Source organism: Hypomesus nipponensis, chromosome 11 (genome assembly GCF_054491055.1).
Source record: "Hypomesus nipponensis isolate SF chromosome 11, ASM5449105v1, whole genome shotgun sequence".
In the NCBI taxonomy this organism is placed as follows: Eukaryota; Metazoa; Chordata; class Actinopteri; order Osmeriformes; family Osmeridae; genus Hypomesus; species Hypomesus nipponensis.
The window spans coordinates 8,489,060-8,516,706 of NC_140371.1; the positions used below are offsets into that span (position 1 = coordinate 8,489,060).

The 27,647-nt window shown below is 38.9% G+C and overlaps 1 protein-coding gene across 1 annotated transcript in view; it reads right to left on the minus strand.

The window, feature by feature from the left end:
* Positions 1 to 27,647, minus strand: part of csmd1b (CUB and Sushi multiple domains 1b) — a 390,765-nt gene that overhangs the window by 288,505 nt on the left and 74,613 nt on the right. The window contains exons 18-19 of the mRNA XM_084709424.1: positions 6,846 to 7,033; positions 5,739 to 5,933 (exon numbers count right to left, since the gene is read on the minus strand). Of these exons, the coding sequence (XP_084565550.1) occupies positions 5,739 to 5,933; positions 6,846 to 7,033 (383 nt within the window). The remainder of the gene's footprint in view (positions 1 to 5,738; positions 5,934 to 6,845; positions 7,034 to 27,647) is intronic.

Consider the following 27,647-nt stretch of genomic DNA (forward strand, 5'->3'; position numbering starts at 1 on the left):
TTCGTGACGTTGGTGACGTTAGTGGCGTCAGTGACTGTGGCTAGCAAGTTAGCCACCGTTAGCTTCACTTTTTGCCACAAAAACGTAATTTCTACTTAAACCGTGCAATGGAACATAAATCCCAATACAACCAACGCAATCGCTACCGAGACGAACCTTTTGACATCGCCGTTGTCTATGTAGTCCAAATATTGAGGCATCCTTAGGGGGGCGAAAAGAAACAATAAATAATAAATAATATATATGTGAGATAACAATGGTTTGTGCTCGCCGAAGGCAAGCACACCCCAATAACTACAAAATGTAACTACAAACATTTGGTCAAAATGTGCTCATCAAATTATAGACAATATAGAGTAGGCTCTAAATGTTGGTGACAACTTGTTGTAGGGTATAGCGCACATGTGTGAACAGGACAAAGACGTGTAACACTAGCTCTTCATAAAATGAAACAGAATGGTGCACAGAAATACTGGATGCCTTTGCGTTTGTAAAAGGTAGAAAGCTAGCTAGTATTGTAGTACTAACACAATTTGTCACCCCCTTCTACAGAAGCTTGGAAGACAATCCTACAACTATTTATCAAGTGTTCACAAAATATTCAGAAATTGAAGGAAAAGTGAGAAATCATCCAAATCCGAATATTATTGATAAACTCTGGACAGTTATTATCTGTTTACAATGTATTTTCCATGCTAATCCAAATAGCGGATTTGGCTTTGGATACAACACTAATGCATGTAGGCCATTAGAAGAAAAACAAGTCCATTAGATGTCTACTGTTGATGGTCTTACCCACAGCAATATGTTTATTCATAATAGTGGCAACAGAATCAGCATCTGCCATAGTAACAACCTTAAGCAAACATACTGTATGCATTTAGACAGTATTCACAAAGCTACTGAGAAGAAAGGAGAAGAGGGCTTTACAGGCTCATTTTATTTCTATCCAGCAGCCTAAATACCCCTACAGACACACTGGAGTCAGAAGCAGGAGCGTAACTATAGGGGGTGCAGCACGTGCGGCTGCACCTGGGCCCGTGGGATGTTGGGCTTCGTAGTGACACGCGTCACTAAATTGGCCCCCTGTCCAAGTACCGTCGCACGATGGGCACTCCCTCAGTAAAGTGCCGTACTCCCTGGATATACTTATGTTCAACTACGCGCTATTGATAATTTAACAGTAGTGTCAAATGCGATTTATATACCTAAAAAGGCTAACTTATCTCAGTCATGGTTGTTATTATTTTTTGGGGAAAAGTAGCAATTTATACCAAAATCATATGCTTTGTCCTACATGTACTATAAAAACTATCAAAAAGCTATTCAATGAAATGAATAAGTTATTACTTTCTTTGGTATTTTTGTGATTAGCAATGATGATTGCTGGGTAATATGTATGTTGTTGTCCAATGTCAAGTCTCTATTTGATCATGTGAAGACACAATACGCTAGTTACACCAATTTGAAGGTCACATCAACGAGTTCATTGAGCACAGCACAACTGAACGTGTAGCAATGCCTTTTAAGCATAAGAGTGGAAGCAGGAAAAGGCAAGAGAAGAAAAAAAAACAAGATGAGAAGGCGGCAAAGCTGCCGAAATTAGATTATTTTTTAACTACACCATCAACTAGACGCCAGCCCATGAAGTCCGCCACGGACGACCCCCCCACGGACGACCCCGACACGAACGTCCCCCCTGCTAGCAGCACTGCAGCAGTTCAGCTGGGATCAGTATCGCTGCGCTCAGACAGGTAACCTACAACTATTGTGATAGATAGACATTTCAAGCCAAGTTATAGCCTACATACATTATGGTCGGGCAGGATAACTAGGATACAAGTTGGGTAAATAGTGGTCACTACAAGGTGGATAGTAAATTATTATGTTAAGCTAGCTAATAGCCTAGCAGGGTGGTAGGGAGGCTATTCCTAGGAGGGGGAGGGGAGCCAAATGTAACAAAGTGTTTCCCCATTTATTCCAATGTAAAACAATTTTTTTTTGTGTTCACTAGGGGGTGGGTCGTCATAATATCTTGCACCTGGGCCCGTTGTTACTTCATTACACCACTGGTCAGCGGCCAATACTCTGACATCACTTGAGACACACAGCAATTGTATCATTTGTGAAGATATTTAGGACATACACACATACACATATATTAGGTTGGGTGGCGGGATAGGTGGCAACAGGGACATATCTAGGTGCAGAAGCACAAACAAAGGGAAGTCAGTCAGTCACAGTGAGAAACAGGAACTTCCTGGCCACCTGTCTCTGTTTGATACACCACAAAACACCATGGGACAGATACATTGCATCAGGAACGTATTCACAGCGCTTCACTTTTTCCACATTTTGTTGTTACAGCCTTATTCCAAAATTGATTCAATTCATGTTTTTCTACACACAATACCCATAATGACAAAGTAAAATATGTTTCTTTAATATTTTGTAGAGACTTGCAAACATTAAGAATGAAATCTAACATGTACATAAGCTTTTGCTCAACTCTTTGTTGAAGCACCTTTGGCAGCAATTACAGCCTCAAGTCTTTTTGAGTATGATGCTACAAGCTTGGGACACCTTCTTTTGGGCAGTTTCTCCCATTCTTCTTTGCAAGGCCTCTCAAGCGCCATCAGCTTGAATGGGGAGCGTTGGTGCACCGCCATTTTCAGATCTCTCCAGAGATGTTCAATTAGGTTCAAGTTTGGGCTCTGGCTGGGCCACTCAAGGACATTCACAGAATTGTCCGAAAGCCACTCCTTTGTTATCTTGGCCGGGTGCCTAGGGTTGTCCTGTTGGAAGATGCCTATGCCCCAGTCTGAGGTCCATAGCACTCTGGAGCAGGTTTTTATCAAGGATTTCTTTGCATTCATCTTTCCCTCGATCCTGACTAGTCTCAGTTCCTGCCGCTGAAAAACGGTTGGTATTGGCCAAGTAATGAGCGGTGCCTGGTTTCCTCCAGACATGATGCTTGGCATTCAGGCCAAAGAGTTCAATCTTTGTTTCATCAGACCAGAGAATTTAGTTTCTCATGATCTGAGAGTCCTTCAAGTGCCTTTTGGCAAACTCCAGGCAGGCTGTCATGTGCCTTTTATTGAGGAGTGGCTTCCGTCTGGCCACTCCAGGTCATCCTCTCTTCAAAGAGCAACGCTGGAGCTCTGTCAGAGTGACCATTGGATGCTTGATCACCTCCCTGGACTAAGGTCCTTCTCCCCCGTTCTTTCAATTTGGCCGGGCGGCCAACTCTAGGAAGTCATGGTGGTTCCAAACTTCTTCCATTTACGGATAATGGAGGCCATTGGGACCTTCAATGCTACAGACATTTTTCTGTACCATTCCCCAGATTTGTGACTTGATACAATTGTCTCAAAAGTTTACAGACAATTCAGACTTCATGGCTTGGTTTGTGCTCTGATTTGCACTGTGGAACGTTATATAGAGGTGGACTCCAATCAAGTTGTAAAACATGGGCTCAATTTTGATTCTCATGCCAAAAGATGTGAATACTTATGTACAGGTAATTTATTTTAATAAAAAAATATGTTACGGCTGTAACATAACGTGGAAAAAGGGAAGCACTGTGAATACTTTCCTGATGCACTGTATGGAGCAACGGATGAAAGTAAGTAAGTAAGTAAGACTTTATTTCTATAGCACATTTCATACAAGAATTGTAGCTCAAAGTGCTTTACATAAAATCAATACAAACAATAATACAAGTGATAAAAGTCACAATTAAAATAGCAACAATAATATAACTAATAAAAGTAGTAAAACCCTTCTGAGATTCTTCTAAAATTACTTAAATGCTTCGGTAAAAAGGTAGGTTTTAAGCTGTCTTTTAAAAATGTCTAGCGTGTTTGCTTCCCTAATATTTATGGGTAATTTGTTCCATAGTTTTGGGGCGTAATTAGCAAAGGCCGAATGACCAATCTTCTTATGACTGCTTCTGGTGACCTCTAATAGGCCTGCATTTGATGATCGCAGTGTTTGAGCTGGTGTGTAGTTTATAAGGGAGTTAGCAATGTAGCTTGGTCCTTGTCCGTGTAGAGCTTTGTATGTGAGGAAAAGGACTTTAAAGTCAATTCTGAAAGTGACAGGGAGCCAGTGTAAAGTAGCTAGGACAGGACTAATGTGTTCTCTCCTTTTAGTTTTGGTTAATAATCTAGCTGCAGAATTTTGAATGATCTGTAGTCTTTCAGTGGTTTTCTTGGGAAGACCAGTGAAAAGTGTGTTACAATAGTCCAGCCGGCTGGATATAAAAGCATGAATTAACTTCTCTGCATCATTTTGGTTTATGAATGGTCGTACCTTTGCTATATTCCTCAGGTGAAAGAAAGCTGTTTTGGTCACTTTATTTATGTGAGAGTGGAAATTCAAATCTGAGTCCAGGATTACACCGAGACTCGTTACCTCTGGTTTAAGACAGGGGGTTAAACCTCCTAGATTCTTAGTAAGCATCTCTCTTTTGGATTTGGGGCCACATAATAGGACTTCGGTTTTGTCTTCATTTAATTTAAGAAAAATATGAAAGTTGTGAAAGAGAAATGGAATGGGACTTGAAGTGTGGCAGGAGTACCCTCCGCTGTCCTTAACCAACCCTGCTCTCTGAAGTACAACAACCAGTTCTCGTCCTGATCCTTGAAGAAAACTACAACCCGTTTTCCCCCTTCCTCTTTAAAAGACTACAAACCTTTTCTTGTCCTGCTCTTTAGAAGACAGAATATGTTTTGCCTATTCTTTAAAAGATAAGCTCTTCTTCCAGAAAAACTACAATAAATTATTTTCCCCTTAAAGAACAACAGTCACTTCTTATCCTGATTACTGAAAGACTACAACCACATTCTGTCCTGCTCATTGTAAGATCATACTGATGCACCATATATATTGGTCCGATAAATGATTGGCCAATAATGGGAAATTAAATTCTGGCTGATAAAAACAGCCGATTTTACAAAGCCAATATTTCTTTCATTGACTTAAGAAGGACAGCATGCTGTTGACGCTCATGACGTCAAACTGCTGCACCAGGGTAGGTAGAACCACAGTGTAAACAAAGAGTTGTTTGCCTATACAAGAGAGCCTAACATGTCATTGCCTGTGTGGACGTTTGTCACAGTTTCAGAAGAATACACCTTGTTTGCAATTTGCACAGTTTTTTGATGTACTTTACTAGTCAAAACTGTTCTTTGTTTTTGCAGTTACATTTGGTTAGACCTATTTGGTTAGAACTATTTGATTTAGTTTGGTCAAAGCTCACTACCTCTTAGCCTTTCTTCTACCCTATTTAGCGTGTATATTTTTAAATGCGGGTAAATCCCTCCCAACATAGGTGATATGTTTGAAATCTCTCCATTATAAACTTTGAACAACTGTTTATCCAGTTCTGAATGTCCTGGAAATGTCCCAGAGTCTGCAACTGATGTGTTATAGCCACCTTAAAATGTTGAAGTGCTCAGACAAGTTATAGCACCGCCAAGGGAAATGATCGGTTATCTTATCTGTATTGGCCATTAGAGGCAGGTAATTATCGGTTATTATCTGACAAAAAAAAATCTATATCTTACATCCTTAGCAATCCTACCAATTGCTCTTTTTTCATTGGTATTTGGTATTATTGCTTTCTGTCCTGCCCCTTATGTCCTCCAGCACAATAATTTCCTTTCCTGGTGTCTTGGAGGGTTATACTCAGTTTCTATAGAGATGTATTAGAGTGCAGGAGGATAAGAGTTTACCTTTACAGGTGGGCAGAGCCTTGTCCCACACAGGCTTCCCATCCATGCCCATCACGCAAGAGACAGTTGCTGGACCCACACTGGTGTATCCAGAGTTACAGTGATAGGTGACTGTGGATCCAAGTTTATAGTCTTGGCCCACTCTGCTCCCATTCATAATGCTGCCCGGGTCAAAGCATGCCTCTCGGGGCTTCTCTGTAGAGCACAACACAAACACATATTGGTGTAAGAATATACAGAGTCAATAATAAAGACACAGAGAGAGAACGCAAGTCAGAATGAGAGCCATAATGAGAGAGAGACAGAGGGAGAGAGAAAGAGAGGGAGAGAGTAGACCGCGAGCAGAGTTTCTCAGCTCCAGGACATCATATCAGACAAGCCTAAAGCTGCTGCTGGAGTGGTTGGGTGGGATGAGGGGGCTTAAAGTGTGTAGAAGGGAGGAAGGTAGACACCCACTGTCCTTCGTGCTACACACACTCACTGGAATGCACATGTAAAAAACTTGTTCATGCACGCACAAACATACAAACAAAAGAAAGCTCCCTGCCCTCTCTCCTTCTACCTCCCTACAACATCTATTTTTTTCCTGTGGTTGCTGGTGCATGCAGGTAGGAAAACCACAACAAAGTGAGCGGTGAATTGATTTGCGTAAGAAAGAGTTTGGATGATGTTTTTCTATTAGATGGAGATGAGAAAACCACAGTTGAGCCTCACCTTGCATGTATGTTTGCTTGCTTGTTAACTGTTCTCATTCACTATAAGTCTCTAAATATGACCCTAGGGGGTCAGATTGCTGAGCGGTTAGGGAACCTGGCTGTTAATCAGAAAGTTGCCGGTTTGATTCCCGGCCTTGCAAAATGCTGTTGTGTCCTTAGGCAAGGCACTTCACCCTACTTGCCTCAGGGGGAATGTCCCTGTAATTACTATAAGTGGTTCTGGATAAGAGCGTCTGCTAAATGACAAAATGTAAATGTACCAGTCTATTTTCCAACAAACTTCCAGATTGAAGACAACAGATACAGGAAACTGGCTGCAACTGAGGCTGGCTTGGTTGAAGGTGGTCAGTAATTTGGGCCAATTTTGTCTTGACCCAGACCTTCTCCTCACCTCTAAAGTGGATGGCAAAGCCAGACAAGCCCAGGGAGGCATCGCTCCTGAAGGCCAAGAACAAACTGCTTCCACTGCTCTCTAGGCGATCTGGCGCCTGGTTACCCTGGAGACTGGCCAACAGGGCCCCGTTGGAGTCCTCGCCCTCATAGATGTGGAGAAAGTCATAGCTGGGCTCCATGTTGAAGCTACCACACACAAAAACAAAGAATAAATACAGACATTACATTACAATGGGTTCATAGAATTGCCATGGGTTAGAGCAGAAATAGGTATGTTGGTGTGTGTACTGTATGCATCGCGAAGTTATTGTAGTTTTTTTTAAAGTTTATTTCGTTTTGACTTTTTGTTTTTTAAATTCAGTTCAGTTTTAATTATTTTTTAAAGCGGGTTTTCTAGTTTAATTTCAATTTTTTGAAAATGCTTAGTTTTAGTTTGGTTTTAATTAGTTTTAGTGTTCGTTCTAGTCTTTTGTAATAGGCTAGGGCATTGGTTCCCAAACCGGGGTACTGAGGGTACGCGGGGAGAACATTTGATTTGCGTTTTCAAAGTTTAAAAAGTAATAATACATTTTCAAACTGAGCTATAAATAGACATGAAATCTTAAATAGTCTGAATAGCCAAGTCGCATTGCCAAAAATGTATACCCATACACAGCAAAATAATTACAGTGCGAAAAAAACCTACACGTAGTGACGTATAGTCAAAACAGGCACAACTGTTAGCTCCCTCATCAGAATTTCACTAGCTGATGACCTGTGTAGGAAAGCGGGAGCTTGTTCCGATTGCTGCACAAACATGGACAAGTGGTTGGATATAGGTTATCCCCCGTCCAGAGAGACACCATCAGCTTCTACCAGTAGGCCTAGGCAAGTAGGCAATTTAGAACTTGCCCTTCAGGTTCTTGGATCAGGGTGCAAGCAGCAGTACATTTGTTGCTAGCCAAGCTACTAGCATGGCCACTGACAGTGAGTCTGATGCAGGGGGGGGGGGGGGGGTACGTAGATGGAGATCCGCCTGTTTTTAATATTTTGCAGTGCAATAAAATATAACAATAAAAAGCAATGGCAACCTCTATTGTGAACAGTACATATTAGCCTATAATAAATGTGTTCAGTCGTCATAGCCCATAATGTGCAAACAAAATGTAGGCCAGTATAGGCTCACATTCAACATTCATTAGAATCTCTCACAAATCCATGCATACAAGGGGGTTTAATGATCTGTCCATTTACCAAATACATTATATTCAAATTCAACAAAGAGGTCATAAGCACCTTAAAATGAAGTTAAAGACAGTAGCCTATAGTCATCCTAACAGTGACAACTTATAATGAACAAACATAGGCCTATATAACAATTCTTTCAGCAACAATTTGGGTCTAGCTATACGCACGAACCAAGGTCCTATGGCATGTGACGCACACTGCAGTAGGCCACCTACAGCCGGCATGCTACAATTGAACTAAAATACTTCCTGTTTGCCGGCTTTGTCACAGATTTTGATTGGGTGTACCGATCAAACCGTTTCGAAAATGTAAAATAATTTTGATAGTTTGTGTGAGGATTAGGGATGAGATAAGATTTGAACAATTCCGATTCCTTATCAATTTCTGCTTATCAATTTAATTAGGGTTCCTCCGGTAGGAGGAAACCTATTGTTTTTGTTAGTATTCTTATTATTATTAGGGTTCCTCCGGTAGGAGGAAACGTATTGTTTTTGTTAGTATTCTTATTATTAGGGTTCCTCCGGTAGGAGGGAACCTATTGTTTTTGTTAGTATTCCTATTATTAAGGTTCGTCCGGTAGGAGGAAACCTATTGTTTTTGTTAGTATTCTTCTTATTAGGGTTCCTCCGGTAGGAGGGAACCTATTGTTTTTGTTAGTATTCGTATTATTAGGGTTCGTCCGGTAAGAGGAATCCTATTGTTTTTGTTAGTATTCTTATTCTTATTCTTCTTATTATTATATTTCTCCGCTAAATGGCCCAATAGCTCAAAAAGTCCTGGACCCGATTTTTTCCAATTTGGCCCAATGATTCAACAGGTCACTCATTACTCCCAGACGGCTAGTGGCCCATGTATGCCCATAGGTGGGGCTATAAAACACTCCCAAAGTGTACATGATTTCCCCAGCGCCCCATTATTCCAAAATGCCTGAAAATTGGCATAAATGCCTTATTTCTCATGGGGAACAAAAAAGCCTGAAGAACCCATAAGGTCCGCCATGATAGATTTTGCTGTACTGTCCAAATTTGGTACAACCTTCAAAACCCTTCTCCTCATGAACCATAGATCCAATCGACTTGAAATTTGTTACAGATGCGTAGAATATATGTCTTTACATAGGGTGACATGGAATAAGAAATACAATACAAAATGTCTGAAAGAAGTGTATTTATGTAAATGTCTAAATTGCCTCAATATCTTTGTGTTAATAAAGCAAATATAATTTTGACTGATTGTCTTTCAAACCTAATAGGGTTCAAGACAACATCACTCTGAAGTACCATAAACAATTTCACCTTGGTATGTCAATATATGATTGAATTCAATTGAATTGCTCCACAGTGCGCGCGCTCCAAATTCTCACAGACTCATCCTGCCCCTTGACACTAGGGTGACCTTAGCGCGTCACTAGCATCTCGTCATATCACGCAGTCGGAGCACAGAGAGATCATCAGCGTCTGCGCTCTTGGGTACCCAGCATGCAGTGTGGCATGTCAAAAAACGCCAAAACTTGTGGAAAATCATTATGCAATCGTTATACAGCTATGCAAGGGTTTTCAGTTGTTGCGTTCGTTCAGATAGATTTTTTTTATATTGTTGTTTGTTTGTTAAAATAATCTTGTTGGTCACTCTGAGTGCATGTTGTGTGGTTTAATGGGAAGTGAGAGTTGGCTATTGTACATCAATGTCCGCAAGGAGTTGGTCATGGGCTGTGCCATAAACCTTTTGCCAATGAGGCTATTCCTGATCGTAAGTTGACTGTGGTTCTGGAAAGCGGTCTTCAAGCCATTTTTTTGAAATTCTGGAAACTGTGTAGAGAGCAATGTGTTTTGACTATGAGAGGCAATTTTTGGTCATCATCTAAAGCTCATGCGTCCGCTACAGCATTTCTGCTTTGGCGTGACTTGCGCTGGGAGGGAGGTAAACGGCATGTATTGGGATAGTGTGCGGGCAGGTGTATTTTTATATAGGGTGAAATGGAATGAGAAATGTAATACAATATGTCTGAAAGGGGTGTATTTATGTAAATGTCCACATTGCCTCAATATCTTTGTGTCAATAAATCAAATATCATTTTGACTGATGGTTTTTAAACCTTATTGGGTTCAAGATGACATCACTCTGAAGTACCATCAAGAATTTCACGTTGGCATGTCAAAATATGATCGAATTTGAGTAGTTTAAACTTTGGCTGAACCTAACAACTCTTACCACAGAAGAAACAGCGTACTTTTTTATACAGTAAGTGAACATAACAATATTCAACACTGAGAATAGCTCAATGGACTGGGACAGTGACCTGCAAAGTATAAGGTTGCAGGTTTGAATCCAGCCGCAGTCTTTTAGCCTGTCTTAAATTTGAATATCTGTTTAGTTAAACAGGATGTCATCATTATGAAATACCATGCGCAATTTCACTTAATTCCACTTTGAAATGTGAACCGCTTCTTAACCTTTGTCCCAAAGCTGACCAAAGCTAACTCTATGCCCTTTCTACTCGTACATTCTCAACAGATGGTGTGTAGCAGAGAGGATAGAGAGTCTGCCTTGTAACCTTATGCTCATGAGTTCAAATCCCTATTCAGACTATGGTAGTTGGCCCAACATGAAGTAGTTTTGCTCTCTTGTTGTCCAACTCTTGACCTTCTACAATGTACATTTTTATAATATTTTGACATTTTGCGGAGGAACCCGCATCGCTGCTTGCAGCTATATTTCCGTATTGATTCTCTTATCGATTCTTAGTGGGCAAGGGGGGGGGGGGGGAGAGAGCACAAACGGGTTTATTGTTGGAATACTGCTTCAGCATTCCATGTATTGTACTTTGAATCTTTATTCAACTTCTTCTATTTCTTCCGTGGAACCCTTCAGCACCTTCAAATCTTTAGCTATTAAAACCGTTAAACTATTGATGAAATAGACTTTTTACACGTGTTAGAAGTGGCGTTGTTGTAATTTTGTCGTTTGAAATACAACCAAACTTTAGAAATGCTTCTGCCTAGTTGCCATGTTTGCTGCAGTCTGAATAAACTATAAAAGTTTGCGCATGCGCACCGCCACAGAGAACCGTTAGCAGAATCGTTAAATAATTTAGCTGACGATTCCAAGGAAGTGGTTCCATACCCATCCCAAGTGAGGATTGCCATGACTATAGACTAGACTACAGGTAGCTAGCGACTGCGTTGTACCTGGCTTCCTTTGCAATGGCTTACAGTCTTGCTAAACAGAAAACCAGTGACATTAAGGCTCGTTGGCTTTGAACCTCTTACTGCCCTTGCCAGGACACCAATTTATCCTAGTGAGCTATTCTCAATGCTGGAAATGACTGTTACTGTGTAAAAATATAAGCAGTTTTTCAACTGGCAAGCGGTTGTCAGATTTAGCCTAAGTTTAAACAGCTGTAATTCAGTCCTATATTGACATTTAAGGTGATTGTGGTCTGAATATAATCTGTGCTAAATTTGGTGAATATTAGATACATTTTGATTTGGAATAGGAAAAACACGTTTTATAAAACGTAAAATGGCAACCTCATCAATTCATCTGGTATCACAAGTTAACATGTGTCAGACACAGGATTGCCCCCTAGCGGTTAGATGACACAACCTTTTGTGGTTCTCTTTGGAACAGGGTCCCGAACACCTGTACCAAGTTTGACGTCAATTCAGCAAATATTTCCTGAGATATGATCTCACTTCCTGTTTTGGCGGTTTTGAAAATCAAAAACCATGTGAAAACAAATTTTTGCTTATTGCAGTGCCACCTAGAGGTGAAATGGCATGACCTATCGGACCTCTTTAGAACAGGGTCCCTAGTCCTTATACAAAGCTTGGTGTCAAGGCAGTAAAGAGGTGCTGAGATATGACCTCACTCCTTTTATGGTGGCTTGTTGACAACTTTGATTGGCTGTTCCAGTCAAAAGGTTTAAAAAAAAAAAAACATGTGACGTCTTTTGTGAGGCTTGGTCTGAATAGGATGTGGGCCAAATTTGATGAAGATTGGACAAACTTTATAGGAGGGGAGCGAAAAAACATCATATTCATTCAATCAAAATGGCGGCCACATCAATTTGATTGGCTGTAACTAACAAACTATTTCGAAAATGTAAAATCCATAGATAGCTTTTGTGAGGCTTGGTCTGAAGATCATCTGTGGCAATTTTGAAGAAGATTCTAAAACAATTGTAGGAGGAGATACGAAAAAACGCTTTTCCTTCAAATTCAAAATGGCGGAGAATCTATATAACTGGGTATGACGTCATAGAGTGCGTTGGACTCGTCTTGATCCAGGGAATACAAAGATACCTCATTTTCGAAAATGAGACATGTAGTTCAAAAGTAAAGTGTGTAAATACACCTTCAACTTTGAACCATTGGTGGTGCTAGATGGTTGGAATGGGAGACATGAAACTTGGTGAAATTGATGAGGGGACTGGCCCCAAAGGGTGTGCCAATTTTCACAACTTCTGACAAAACGGTTGTAGGGGCTGCCATAGACTCCCATCGCAGAAGAAGATGTATAATCATAATAAGAATACGTAGAAACACTTGAGGTGGCTTCGCGGCTTGGCCACCAATGATCCGCCAGAGCAGGTGTTTCGATCACTCATTAAACCAGACACCAATTGGTCATGTTTCATTACGTGTTCTTTTTTTTGCTGATCTTACGTTGGCTGACTAGTCGACAAGCTGACTACTGTAGCCTTTTCAAAAAAGACGCTGCAGTTCACTTTATTGTGATTGGCCAAATGACTCGCCTGACGAATCACCAAAGATGCTTCATTGTGAAGACGACCACAGTAGGTTTTTTGTACCCCCCCCCCCCCGCCCCCGATTCACGTGGATGACATTTTTTTCATTCAAAACTGCTATTTTAACAGAAAAGTGACAAGTTTGCAGGTATGATATTGGCTATGCAGACATAGGCTACAACAAATGCCCTTACCTATTTAAATCATCATCTGTCTGTTCTTATAGTTAGCAAATCTGGCGATTACTTTGTTAATGTCAATCTCTATGTCCCTCTCGATGCACAGCAGCGCTAAGTTGGACAGGCGCTGCTCTCCCATTCTTGATCGCAAGAAACTATCAGTTTCAGACGGCTGAAAGTCCTCTCTGACTTAGCACTGCTTATCGTAAATAATAGAGAATGGAAAGGTTGGGGAAAGTACGGTCCATGTCGTTGTCAATAAGAAATGGTAGGATGCTGTGTGTGTTTAGTTCATGTTTTTCCATGCTCAGCTCACGGTACATAGCCTACGAAATGTAACAAATTCGTCAACTACATCATCGGCCTTAGACTATGAGGGGCTGTCTAGGACATAACTATTGAGACACTCTCACACTCACTACTGAAACACTTACACATACATACATACTCTGTAAACCTATACACGCTCATATATAAAACATTATACATATGTGTCTGAAACACTTACACATACATATGAGAAACACGCACACATACATATATACGTCTGTGTCATATACACATACATATGAAATACTTACATGCATACAAGTTAAACATTTATATGTATCTATCTGAAACACTCATGCATGCACATATGAAAATGCATATATATATATATATATATATATATATATATATATATATATATTGTTGAACATTTATACATTCATAACTGAATCTCTTGCATATGATTACAAAGATATAAAGTTTAGATACATGTGCAAGTGTTTCACATATATTTGTATGAATGTTTCAAATGTGTATGTATACGTTTTTCAGTTATATGTATGTATGCTCTTACATGAGGATGTGTAAGCGTTTCACATGTTTTCATACAAGTAATTTCAGTAGTGACCGTGAGAGCGTTTCAATAGTGAATGTAAGAGCGTTTCAGTAGTATGCATGAATGAAACTTCAAGGTCAAGGTCGTCAGTTACACCGGAAGGCAAAAGCAGGTTTTGAACAGCGTCAAAGCTCCAATCTTAGCCAACGGTCAGTGGTGTGGCAGCGAGTAAGAGCGTGACATTTACATTTTTGTGATTGAATATGAAGGTGCAACTTCTAACTATTTGGATCAGTCCGCAGGCCTTATTTGTAATTGCCAATCGCGATGACATCGTTGATTTTTTAAATAGGGTGCTGCGCTGCGTTGAACGCCTACAGCAAGACCCAGGAGAAGATACATTTTTAGAGAGCTTGAGGAATTATGGGCGATTTTGATATGTCCCGTCAGGGACACCGGACAATACTCAATAGGCTAATAGGCTACTGTAAATGCACAAAAACTCATGCAAACGTTGCTATGGGACACGGTTGTTGCTTGTTGGTGACAGTGTGTGTGAACTGGCCACTGGTGAGGTGAGCGTTATTGTTCAAGTTCAAGTCTTTTATTTGTCAGGTACACAGAACAACACAGGGTCAGACAGGGCACTGAAATTCTTGAGACAAGACAACGCAAGCACCTGGCATAACATAACATATAAGTACACAGAACATAATTTACATCTATGCTGAGCTTAAATAAGTGAAACTTCCTAAATATACAGATAGCAATAAATGATTGACTATACTAACCCTAATACTAAAACTTCCTAAATTACAGATAACAATAAATAATACACTATACTAACCCTAAATGCATATAAAACCTATTTCATTTACATTTAGTAATTTAGCAGACGCTCTTATCCAGAGTGACTTAAGTACAGGGACATTCCCCCCGAGGCAAGTAAGGTGAAGTGCCTTGCCCAAGGACACAACATCATTTGGCATGGCGGGAATCGATCCAGCAACCTTCTGATTACTAGCCCGACTCCGTCACCACTCAGCCATCTGCCTCCCAATTTCAACCCTATAACCTATTCTAACCTAAGTGGAGTACAGTACAATAGTGCACAATTGCAGATCAGTGACTATTTCAATGACCAAACAGGAGCCTGGGGGAGAGGTACAGTGAGGTACAGTAGTGCAATGTTACTGATAGTGCAACCAGTAGCTGAAAGTGACAGAGTATAAGTGACTAGTGTGCAGTAAATCAATGTCCATATCAGTGTCCATTCAGAAGCATGAGGCCCTTGGGTAGAAACTTTTGTCCAGTCTGCGTGTGCGCGACCGGATGCCGAAGGCAACGGGGTAAAGAGACTGAAGGATGGGTGGGAACAGTCTCTTAGAATCCTGCCGGCTTTCCTTTGGCAACGTGTGTGGTAGGTGTCCTGTAGGGCTGGGAGCTTCCTGCCAATGATGAACTCAGCAGAACGGACCACACTTTGTAGGGCCTTGCGATCCCTGTCTGTGCAGCTCCCATACCACACTGTAATACAACCAGTCAGAATGCTCTCTATAGTGCATCTGTAAAAGTTTGTGAGGATGACCGAGTCCATACCAAACTTCTTCAGTCTCCTCAGGAAGAAGAAGCGCTTACGGGCCGATTATTGTGTGTCAAAAGGAGAAACTTGAAATAATTGTCTTGACTATTACTATGAACAATACATCCAAGCGAGTAGCTATTAGTGGTTTGCCAAAATTACACTGAAATTAGTAGGTTTATGGCTAGTAGGTTTATGGCTAATGAAAGTGTCCCTCATTTGGGGTTGAGAAAGTTGGCAACCCTAACCACATCATTACCCTGAATTATGATGTCTATGGTCGCTCTAGGGAAAGACCTGATGGACCTGATTTTTTTCGAGTCAATATGTTTTTGTTTGAATAGGTTTGGTAACTTTAGAACAAGAAGAGTTCAAGAAAACTGCCGTCCTCCTGTTCCACCTACAGCCAGAAATGGCCTTCCATGTCGCCCACGATATAATTTAACAATTGAGCAATCTAACCAGTGCATGTGACTCGGTTTTAACTGGCAGGGAATTGCTTATTTTTTCGGAATTAGCCGTCGGACTGTGTTCAGACATAGGCAACGTCTTAATGTCGGACCTTTGGAATACACGTCCTTTAGCAATGCATGCATGAGTGTTTCAGATAGATACGTATAAAGGTTTCACTTGTATGCATGTAAGCATTTCATATGTATGTGTATTTGACACAGAGGTATATATGTATGCGTGTGTGTTTCTCATATGTATGTGTAAGTGTTTCAGACAAGTATGTATAACGTTTGAGCGTGCATAGGTTTACAGAGTGTATGTGTACATGTATGTGTGAGTGTTTCAGTACTGAATGTGAGAGTGTTTCAATAGTGAATGTAAGAGTGTTTCATTAGTATGTGTGAGAATGTCTCAGTAGTGTGAGTGTCTCAATAGTTATGTCCTAGACAGCCCCTCATATTAGACAGATCCTCCAAATAGAACTCCGCAAGAGCTCTAACTTTCCGAGCAGCATCGGGGTGACAAAAATGTTTCGGAAAAGGTAGGCCTATATATATTTAGTAAAATCGTCTGCCATGGATAAAATCAACGTTTTGTTGCCCAACGGAAATTATGAAAAAAAAACATAGATCGGGGGCCCCCTCGGATTCGGGGCCCGAGGTTTTTGGCGCCCACGCCCCCACCCCCCCTTTGCTACTGCTTCCTCCCATTTGTAGTGTTTCTGCGGATTTACTAACCAGCAGCTATCAGTTCGCCGGTGAAAGCACTGCTGTAGTGTTCTCTGTCATACGGTTGTCTCCATCATGCTGCTTCGGGGAGGGGGGCTTGAAGTTGTCCTTTACCTCATTAAGGTAAGCTAGGTTAGCCTCCTTGTGCGCGCTTCTCAAAAGTACTTTCAAATTTGTGGGATTTTCCCTTTAAAATATTGTCCACATGTTTCACCACCTTCCACTGCAAGGCACTTGCTTTTATTTGACACACAGTCATTCAAAGTAATCCCAAATAGAACTCTGCCACTTTCTTTCGACTTTTGGTACCGCCAAGATGCCAGGTGAGGAGCATGGACTATGCCAGACTATGCTGTGTTCAATTTGACATGGAATGTCATTTCTGGGTTCCCAATTTAAACTATAAAAGATATTTGCTCTTTGACAGACATTGACAAAGAGGAAAACTAAGGACATTTACTCTATAATTGTATTTTATTTTAGTTAGTTTTGCGACTAGACAATACAGTTTTAGTTAGTTATTGTTTTTTTGTAATACCTCGTTTTTATTTTTATTTCAGTTAACGCCAATATTTTTTACCACGTAGTTTTCGTTATTTTGTTTGTTTTCGATTATAATCTTGATGAAGGGAATCTGCAGGTTCATGGCAATTGGATTAAGACTTCTTAAGACCTTTTTAATACTTATGAAACATTGTTTATACAAAAATACATTGCAACACAAGTCTTTGAGCAAAAGGCCGAAACATTAGGCAGTGACTGCACTGAAAGCTTTGTTTTCAAATGTTCTTATAAAATGTACAATGGAAGTTGTACATACTGCCATTAACTTGTTATATTCACAGTGCAAAACTAGGGTTATGCCTATAACCAGTTTTTATAAAAATGTGCACTTCCCAATGGTTAAAGTGCAAACTTTTCTCCATGTAGGTCCCAATCCCAATGTACCAAGTACATTGGGATGTAAACCCTGAACCAAGAAAAACAGTAATGTTATTGGATCAAATCTGATGAAGCATATTTGGAATTTATCACCAAAGGACAAACTATAAAGTTCGGGCTATATTAACCATCAGTGAGCTTTGTGTTTAAACTTACATATTAACTTTTATTTCTGTTTACGTCAGGGTTGGTTGCTCCTTCCATGCTTGTTTCTTTACAGATCTTCTTTCTTGTCTTAAAATGAAGTTTGGCCGGGATTTTTCTCTCGCTTCTGGGCTTCCCCTTGTAACCGTTTCAAGTCACAATGCTGTGAATTGCGGGGAATTCCCTGAGACAAAGTCTGCCTCGGGGAATACAATTAAATACAATTAATTGTATATAGTTATCCCTTACTTTTCAGCATGAGAAATACAAGGTGTTGCGTGAGAGCGTGTGAACTGGTTGATATGCTTGAGTGTCACGGCGAATATGTGAGACTTGAGAGCCCTGTCAGGAAGGTTTACACTTACGGCTACTCTAACTGTCTGCAAATCCTTTCTAGGCTACTGGACTAGCCACGCTACACAGTACACCAGCAGGGCAGGAGAGGAGTTAACTTTTACATGACTAAGCCAGAGACTTACCATTTCTGTCAGCCAAGCTAAATAATTACTAGGACCACTAACAAAATAATAACTACTACACTTTACAAAAAAAGTGTAGTCAAAATGTGTTTATCAAATTATAGACAAAATAGAGCAGGCTATCCCAAATCTAAATATTGGTGACAGCTTGTTTTTGGATATGGCGCACATTTGCAACATGTGAACAGGACGAAGATGTGCAACGCTAGCTACCTTTTCACAAAATGAAACAGAATGGTGATAATACCGGATGCCTTTACATTTGTAAAAGGTAGAGCTATAACTAGCATTGTAGGTGTGTTGGTCCATGTGCTTATACATTAGGGTACGAACACAAGTTGTCACTCCTTTCAACAGTAGTTTGGAAGACACCCTTCCTCGAGTCTGAGGGTGGACATTGGTATTGGTATGGCGTCAGATTTGTGTCAAAAGTCGCGAGCATTAATATCTTCTTTCACACGTGCAGATATTGACTTTTCATTCATAAGATATAACTAGGGTGACCACCCGTCCCACTTTGCGTTGTACAGCACAGCATTTTCACCCCTTGTCCTGCACGTCACATGCGTTCTTTTGCCTTTTTAAGAAAGCATTTTATTTATAATTTTTGCGGCGTAGTTTTTCACCTATATTTAACAGCGCTTCTTCAGATGTACAAATACAACAGCCGTTTTTTAAATCCTATCAAATGTTTGAAAAGAAAGGAGGAAATACGGTCACTATGGGTTGTGACGGCATACAATCAAAATGTGGAGGGGTGATTCGTTCCATATGTTCCCTGTCAGAATACACATTTTGTGTAATGTAATGTAAAAAGACGGCATAATGGCAACAAAAAATAGAAAATGTTATTTTAGTAAAGACTGGGCTAGGACATATACCTGGGTGAGGCTGATAGAAGGGTTTAAAAAATTATAATAATATTATTATTATTTTTTATTACTGGACTTTTACTGTAAATTTATAATTTTACATAAGAATTACAGCCAAATGTTGTTACTTAAAAATACACTAAAATGTCTTTTTTTTTTTTTTTTTACAAATATTAATAACATTTTCAGGAAAATGTTCTGTTAAAACACATAACTTCACTTTATCACAACTATTTATTTTAACAGTTATTTTGCAGATATGTACTTTCATCCCACGGACAAATAACATAATTTTTGGTTTAGACATAGGAACCTTGAATTGTGAACTGAGCTCGGGTAGTTGACGTCATGCAATCCCAGCATGCACCAGTCAATATCAAAGACTACAAAAGCCTGCAAAAGCCTTTTTGGGGCTATCTCGTTGTTTATGATCATTGACCAATGCACTTATAGTAGCCTAAAGCTCTCTCTTGGAAGTCGTTTTTGATAAAAGCATCTGCTAAATGAATAAATGTAAAGACGCCAGAGTAGGACGAAGAAAAGTTGATTAGATAGGTGTGTAGCGGCAACGCTCCTGTTACCCAGAATGCCCTGCAGCAAGATGAAAATATACAGAGTTAAAGGTTTAAACTTAGTTAGATAAGTATTGTTTGGAGTTTTGTCGTTGTGTTCGTTCTGTTTTGATATGTGTAATGTGTTGGTCTGTAGTTCGGATACATAATGTGTTCACCCTGAGTGTGAATGTTGTCCAATTAGATTCCGATCTAACCTGTCTATTGACTTAACGTGCAACGAGAAATAATCCTTTCCAGTTTGTACAGCTAGCTGGCGCTACAGGTGTAATCTGAAGCGCTGGTAATGTCTGCAGTATTTGGATACTGATTACAGAGTCTGAACTCTGTGTTGGTTCATTTTTACCAGCAAAGAACAGCCTGTAATGTGACATTACAGATATATCTCGTACATTTGGTACTGGAAAATTACAATTATTTTACGGTGAATTGATGTTAATGAAAAATCGTTTTTTACCATAATTTAATGGGTGTAATCTGGCGTCCCAGCTGCCAGATTTTTCCTGTGTTTTTACACCGTTTTTTTTTACAGTGTAGTTGGACTTGGTCAGAACTGTTTCAAAATAGTTATCTGCATGATTCCTGCTGCCTTTGGTATCAGGGATGTTGAATTTCAATTAAAGGGGTGATTGACTGGGTTTTGGGGGTATTTCACACTGTTCCTTAAGGTCTCCGAATAGGGTATGTAACATTGGTTGGGCTGAAAATGGCCCAGGTGCTGTTCTATGCCCCCTGATAGATCCTCTTAAATTTTCCTGGGAAAAAACACTAGCTTTTCTCCTTTTATGGTATGCTCATTAATATTTAGATGAGCTGTGCGCTGATTGGTTGGTTTTCAACGAGTGAAGCTGCGGAGCAAAACCGCAACACGACCAACAGCACTCACTGAAACACCGAAGGTGGAGACTTGAAATAAAAACGTGTAAATAAATCTATTGTGTCTACACAACACTGGTTTAAACAGATTGACTAGATATCATTTGATATGATAACGTTTGTTGTTTCCACCTCTGTTGTCGAAGCAACTGGATTGACTTAGGTGAGTATAACATTACAGCTTAGCAACCAAACTATATCGTGATTCAACTCAGCTTCAGTTAGCTAACTCTAAATATCTTGCTGAAAAATAACCTGACAAAGATCTGGACAAACATGCATCGTGAATTGTCGATTTACTTGTATCACGGGTTATTTATTCGAATGAAACAGTCAGGAACATGAAATAACGCGTTAGCCCCATTGCCAATAAACTAAATCCTCACACATTCTACCTATGCTCTTGCGTTAGCAAGCTAAACTAGTTTACATTTCTAAAGTCTTAAGTGTTTTTGCTATCTAGCTGTTCTTGCATTCCTTGCAAATCAGCGTTAATAAAAAACAGATGAGCTTGAGTAGCTAACATTTTGTCTATACCGTAGCTCTAGCATAGAAGATCCCTGTGCAGTTTGACCTTCAATTACACATTTGCTTTAACTATTTCACCAAGGACGGTTTTGAAAACTTGGGACAAAGTAAAGCAGTATTTGCTTTGAAGCTGTTGCTGAGAAGAGGTGCGTTCCAACCTGAGTTATGTTCATCACAACCGCAACCTGTAGGATGATTTTGTCGGTACAGTTATTAGTAATGCTGACGTATCCTGTATCTAGCACCTGCCTAGATATTGCTAATAGGCTAACTGTTAGCAACAAAATCATACTTACAGCTTGCATTTGTGATGAGCATACGGTTGGAACAGCACCTCTTTACAGCAACACAACAGCGGTTTAGCAAATCCTTTAAATTGTCCAAGGTTTTCATTCAAAACTGTCCTTGGTGAAATGGTTCGAGCAAATGTGTAATTGAGGGTCGAACTGTACAGATCTTCTCATATCGACAATGACACAGCCCATTGAGTGTTTGGTTCCTTAGGAAGACTCTGAAAGTGTCAGCATTCCCTGTACAGTCTGGAACACTGCATTTACGATGGTCCATTTTCAATATCCTTTAAAAACTTCCAAAGTTGCTCTTTTGTAATTCCCGTGGAAGTACACAGAGCAGCGCGCAGCTTAACTTGTGTCTAAGATCCTGGGCCAGAACACCAGAGGGCTGGTCTGTATGTAAATGTTGGGGCGTGACATAGGTGATGCTACATTTGTCACAAATTCAGCTTTTTCAAAACCTATCGTTTTACAGCGGCAGTTTCAAGTTGTGAGATTTAGATAGGAAAGTCAATGGACTTTGAGGTTCACTGTATGTCCATTTTACCCACTGAACTGTCGCTATTCAACTATGACAAGGTAAAATCGGTTTTGCAATCAATGACCCCTTTAACTTGTTTATTTAAATTAATACTTTGTAGATAAAATAAACAAGTCAATTAATTCATGCTGGGTCATATTGTAAAAAAAAAAAGTATGCACTTATTTTTCAAAACACAGACAAAAGTGCTTTGCGTGCTGAAATTCACTCGACGGAACTGTCTTTTGAGATTCTGTTTCCGCCTGTTTGACTTTTAGCCAGACACAGAGCAGGCTAAAAGTACAAGTTACCTTAGCTACTTTTAGCCAGACACAGAGCAGGCTACTAGTATAAGTTACCTTAGTTACTTAGCTAGAACTAGAATAAGCCACCTTAATGGAATAAAACTCTCGCTGAAGTAAGCGAGACTTGTCAAAATAAGCCTTAATCTACGTTGATGGAATAGCCCCCAGGTCTTTGAATAAAGTAGCAAGTGCGCTCAGTAGCCTTTCGTGGCTCATGAAAAGGAGTTTGGCTCACTGTTTATTCATGATAACGCCTTTTTATTTGTTTGTTATTAACTGAAAGATTATTACATATCTTCGAAAAAATATAAAGATATATCAACAAAGTGTTAAATGTTAAGTGTCAAAAGTTTTTTCTTGATAGAAATAAAACTGGGGTTTTTACATGAAAACTTACATTTGTGAATGTATAACTTTTCCATTAAAATAATCATATTAATTAAATAAACCTGATTACTATTGTCTCCACAGTTTTCTAAAAGATCAAATATCAAGTGCTTCCACAACATAAATTGCCCTTCAAGCGTTATTCTCTGTAATAAAATCACAAACATTCTGCCAAAATGGTTTCACAAACTGGCAGTGCCAAAACCAATGAACCACAGTTTCAGGATGACTGTCACAAAAGTTACAACTATAATCAATTAAAACTTTAAATTTAAGAAAATAATGTTTCACTGGGTAAATCTTATGTATAATTTTAAATGATATCCCTTTAACTTTGTTCGTAACAAAATATTGATTAGGTATGAGCCAAACCTTTTTCCAAATAATAGCCAAATAATAGTCAATAGTTAAACTATTCTAATATGAATAAACTTAAGGCAGAGATACAGAGTCCCTTTGAAGTAACTTGCTTATGGATCTGTTAAGTTAAAAGAGACAAATATTACCTACATAAGAGTTTACTATAGTAGGTGGGGACCAGTGTTGAATGTCTATTCTTTTCCCCTGTCTAAACATCATACACCCTTTAGAAGATATTGCACCAAAAACTCTAGCATAGTCCTCTGGTGTTACAGGAATCTTAATAATGTGCCAGAAACTCTTCATATGTGTAAATTAAAACATTTTAATTAAATAACTGATCTTCCAATACAATGCCATTATCAAAGCAATGTTTCAGAAAAAAATATTTCCTACTGTTCCATATATAATACATATGAGGTGAAAAGTTATGTTTGAAAATCAAAGACCACGACAAAAAGTCTTGACAATGAAATTCAGACAGGTTCACCGGTATTTTTTCAAAACTATAATTACAACTGAGAAAAAATTGTAAACTACCAAGGTTTGAACAAATATGGGAGGGGATAAAGTTCCAAATGGAAACGGGATTTCTGATAATCTGACAAAGTCAATTAATTTTAAATGTATTATTTAATGTTTCAAAATATTTACTTTTTCCCTATAAAGTCAAAAAGTATTTTATCAATCTCTTTACATATGGTTTTATTTAGGGGGAAAGCCATTGCTACATAAGTCAGTCTCGAAATACCCTCTTCTTTTGTAATTAAAACTCTGCCTCTTAAAGAAAGAAAAAAATCTTGTAAGCCACTGATTTAATTTCCTTTTAATTTTTTCCACAATAGGATTGAAGTTTAGTAAACATCTTCTATGTTGATCCTTAGTTATGACTATTCCCAAATATTGAACCTCATTTTAAGAGGAATACCATAGTAAGACGTTTCAGAACAATCTTTGACGGCCATAAGCTCACATGTTGCCAAATTCAGGTATACACCAGATGCCCTTGAAAATATACTGATTAATTCAGTGTCCACAGAAATTTGGTTTTGGTTCTGAATGAAAAGTGTAGTGTTATTGGCTAATTGGGTTATTTTTATCTCTCCATCAGCGATAGTGATAGCTTTTAATGGGCTTGATTTGAAATGAGAAGAAAAAAGCTGACTCACTAATAGAAATAGTTATTTTTAATCCTCTAGTGCAGGGGTTTTCAAAGTGGGTGCTGCGGCACCCTGGGGTGCCGTGACGCATGCTCAGGGGAATGCTGCGGAATGGCCCAAGGCTTGATCATTTAATGAAAAAAAAAACAACGTTTTTTATTCATTTTATTGATATTATATCAATCAACAATTTAGGCTATTTGCGGCTCAAAAAACAATTGGCTACAGTTCACAGTTGATTCAGGGCTTAACGTCTACAACAGTTCTTTTGTTGATTTTGTTCGTTATTCCGTATTGACAGCAGATGGAGGAGTGCAAGTTTGGGCAATGGATACGTTTTTAAAGAGAATGCATCCACCTCCACAGGAACAGACATCGGAATCGAAATCAGCAAAGAGAAAAAAGAGACATAACGATTCTCCAGTAGGTAACGTGCCCCACACCAGTATGCCTGGTCTGCAGGGAGACATTGGCTAATGCAGCCATGGTGCCAAGCAAATTGGCAAGGTACCTGGAGTCCAAGCACCCAGCACACCAGAACAAAGACATTGAATATTTTAAAAGACTTAAAACACAGAATACCACACAGAGCGAATGTATGCTTTTATTGTGCGTGTATGTGAAGGCACAAAAGGCTTGTTTTTTTAGTTGACGAGTTGTTTGCTAAATTTGAAAAGCCACACACTTTAGCAGAGTCACTCATATTACCAGCCTGCAAAAAATGGATGAGGTAATGCTAGGGCCAGATAGTGCAAAATAAAAAATCCCCCTCTCTGATAACACGATCAAACGTCGCATTGATGATATGTCGGAGGACATGAAATCTGTGTAGGCTACTGTATGAGAAACTACAGCTAAGGTGGAAATTTGCGCTTCAAATAGACTCCACTGATGCTAGTGGCCTTTGCCAGCTGATCGCTAATGTGAGATACGTGGATGAGGACAATGGACAAATTTACAGACAACTTTTTAGTTTGCAAGGAACTGGACAACCATATGCTACCATTACATTACATTTATTTAATCAGGCGCGTTTATCCAAAGCGACTTCTAAAAGAGATTTACAAAAGTGCATGGGTCACTGATCATAACAACGAGATGGTCCCAAACATTGCGGGTAGCCAAAACATGAAGCATACATTGTGAAAACTAAAGTCCTAAAGGGAAGAACCATAAGAGCATGTAGCCTAGTTGAACAAGTTACATGTTGCATTGAACAAGTTACCGGAGATGAGATATTCAGGGAGACAGTGATATAGTTGACAGGGACACACGTTGTCTGTTACTATTCTGTTCACTATTCATTCAAAAGTTCTATTAAATGAGTTGAATTAAAGAGAGTGGTTCATTTGAACAAAAATTAGATTAACCTCACTTCCTCAATGTAATGCCTATAATAAAAGCAGTTATAGCCTATTCGACATATCACAAGGTCAAATCAAATGGCATAAAGTACAAATATGACACAAAGGATGTTGAGAGTAAAAAGTAAAAAATAGGGGTGCCGTGGATGGAGAGAGATATGTTAAGGGGTGACGTGAGCCAGAAAAGTTTGGGAACCACTGCTCTAGTGACATCTTCAAATCTAGACTAAGTACTTCAATAACTTAAGAACAATTGCTGCAGTTTTAATTGCTGCAGAAAAAAAACTACGAAAATCAAATTTATTATGTGTGTCAAATATAAATTGATGCTCTATGGAGTAAAATGCTTTATAGAAATCCAAAAATAGTATAAATCTGTTATCACTAATCAGTACGGAATAATCTAAAATACCAGAACTAATCTATATATTTATATTATTTGTTATGTGCCGGTTTTTCATGAAACCCGATTGTGATTCATCAATTACAGAGTCTTCTATTAAGTCTTCTAGCCAGTATTAGGGCCAGCAATTTATAATCATTGTTTAAAAAGCAAATAGGGCACCAATTCTCAATATATAGCTTGTCTTTTTTCCGTTTGGGAAGGAGTGTAATTAATCTTTGTGTTAGAGTGGGTGGAAGATATTGTCTCTATACTTTCAGAGAATACCTCTACTAGAAAAGGAACCAAGTCTTGTATACAATTCTGATGTCAAACCATTAGTGCCTGGAGATTTGGTATTCTTCAAATTATTTATTGCATCAATCAATCAATTCAACATTTGTAATATTATCACAAGAATCTTTTTCATGTTTATCAATAGATTTAATCTGCAACCCATTCAAAAAGATATCAGCTGTGACCTTAGAGTAATTGGAGGTATACATATTATTGTAAAATGTGCTACAATACTGTGAGATTACTGTATGATCATCTGTCACAACCCCAATTAACTAATGGTGTTACTAACAAAATTCTCGAACGAATAAAGGCTTCTTCAGCTTTTTCCTCATAAATATCATCTAATTTACTCATCAACTCGACCACTTAAAATTGTTCATCCTCTCTGAGAAACTAGTTGTCTGCAAGATAAATCTGATATTCTTGTTATTATTTTGGTTTCACTGTCTCTTTTACTCTTGGCCGTCAAAGAGCTATATATTTTTTATATTTACCCAACTCAAACTTTAGAAGTTCCCAATTAGTACTAAAGGAATTTTCCACTTTGACTTTATATATTATTTATATATTATTTAAAAGCTTGAGATCAAATGTTTAACTTTCTGTTGGACCTCCTTATGCAGCAGAAGGGAATCTTTGAGTTTCCAATACAAGGAATTCACATTTAGTTTTTTGGGGAATATTTCATATTTATATAAATGGCTTTGTGATCTGTTAAGGGAGTAGGTAAAATATCCACATTAACCCCATCTTTGGCAAAACTGTCAGAAATTACCCAGTAGTCAAGTCTAGACAGACTAGAGCCTGCCTTGTTACTCAATGTAAAGGCTATACTGTTAGGACATTTAGCTCTTCAAATTTCTATAAGATTAAATCTAGTCATAAGGTTTTTTAGACTGGTATTTGTTGAGTTTGGCAAACCTGGTGGCCACTTATCTACATTAGTCCTGAACCATATTAAAATCCCCTCCCATTATTATGTAAGCATTTGGATATTTGTCCAACCATTCTATAAACGTGAACATTCTATGACCTCCAGAAGATTATTATTGTCTAACTTCCTATTGTATCCGTAAACATTAGCTGTAATAATAAACGTATCATTACAATTGAGTAGTAAACAAACAAATTGCCCGTCTGAATCACAAAATGAATGCACAACTTCACCATTAAACATATTTTTCGAGTGTCATCACCCTGGCTGAATGTTCAGAACCATGTGAAAACCATATTGAAGTCCCCCCAAATGCGAATGCAAAAGCGAATGAGATTCTTGAATATAACAGAAATCAACCCTGTATCATCTAGCATAGATATAGTGCTTTTCTTTTAATCGTATTTTGCACCCCCCTAGCGTTAGAAGATATAGAAGAGACAAATTCAACAGGTTAGCAGAACAAATTGAACAAATGTAAAAGTAATTTTTAGATGAAGATAAGAACTAAGAATCAAAATAGATCAAGATCAGCACCCTGTCAGAGCAATTTTAACTAGGATAACCAATCATTAGTTTATCAGTAAAAAAAAGAAGAAAGCTAGGCCTAAGCCTAGTCAACAACGCAGGAGAAGTT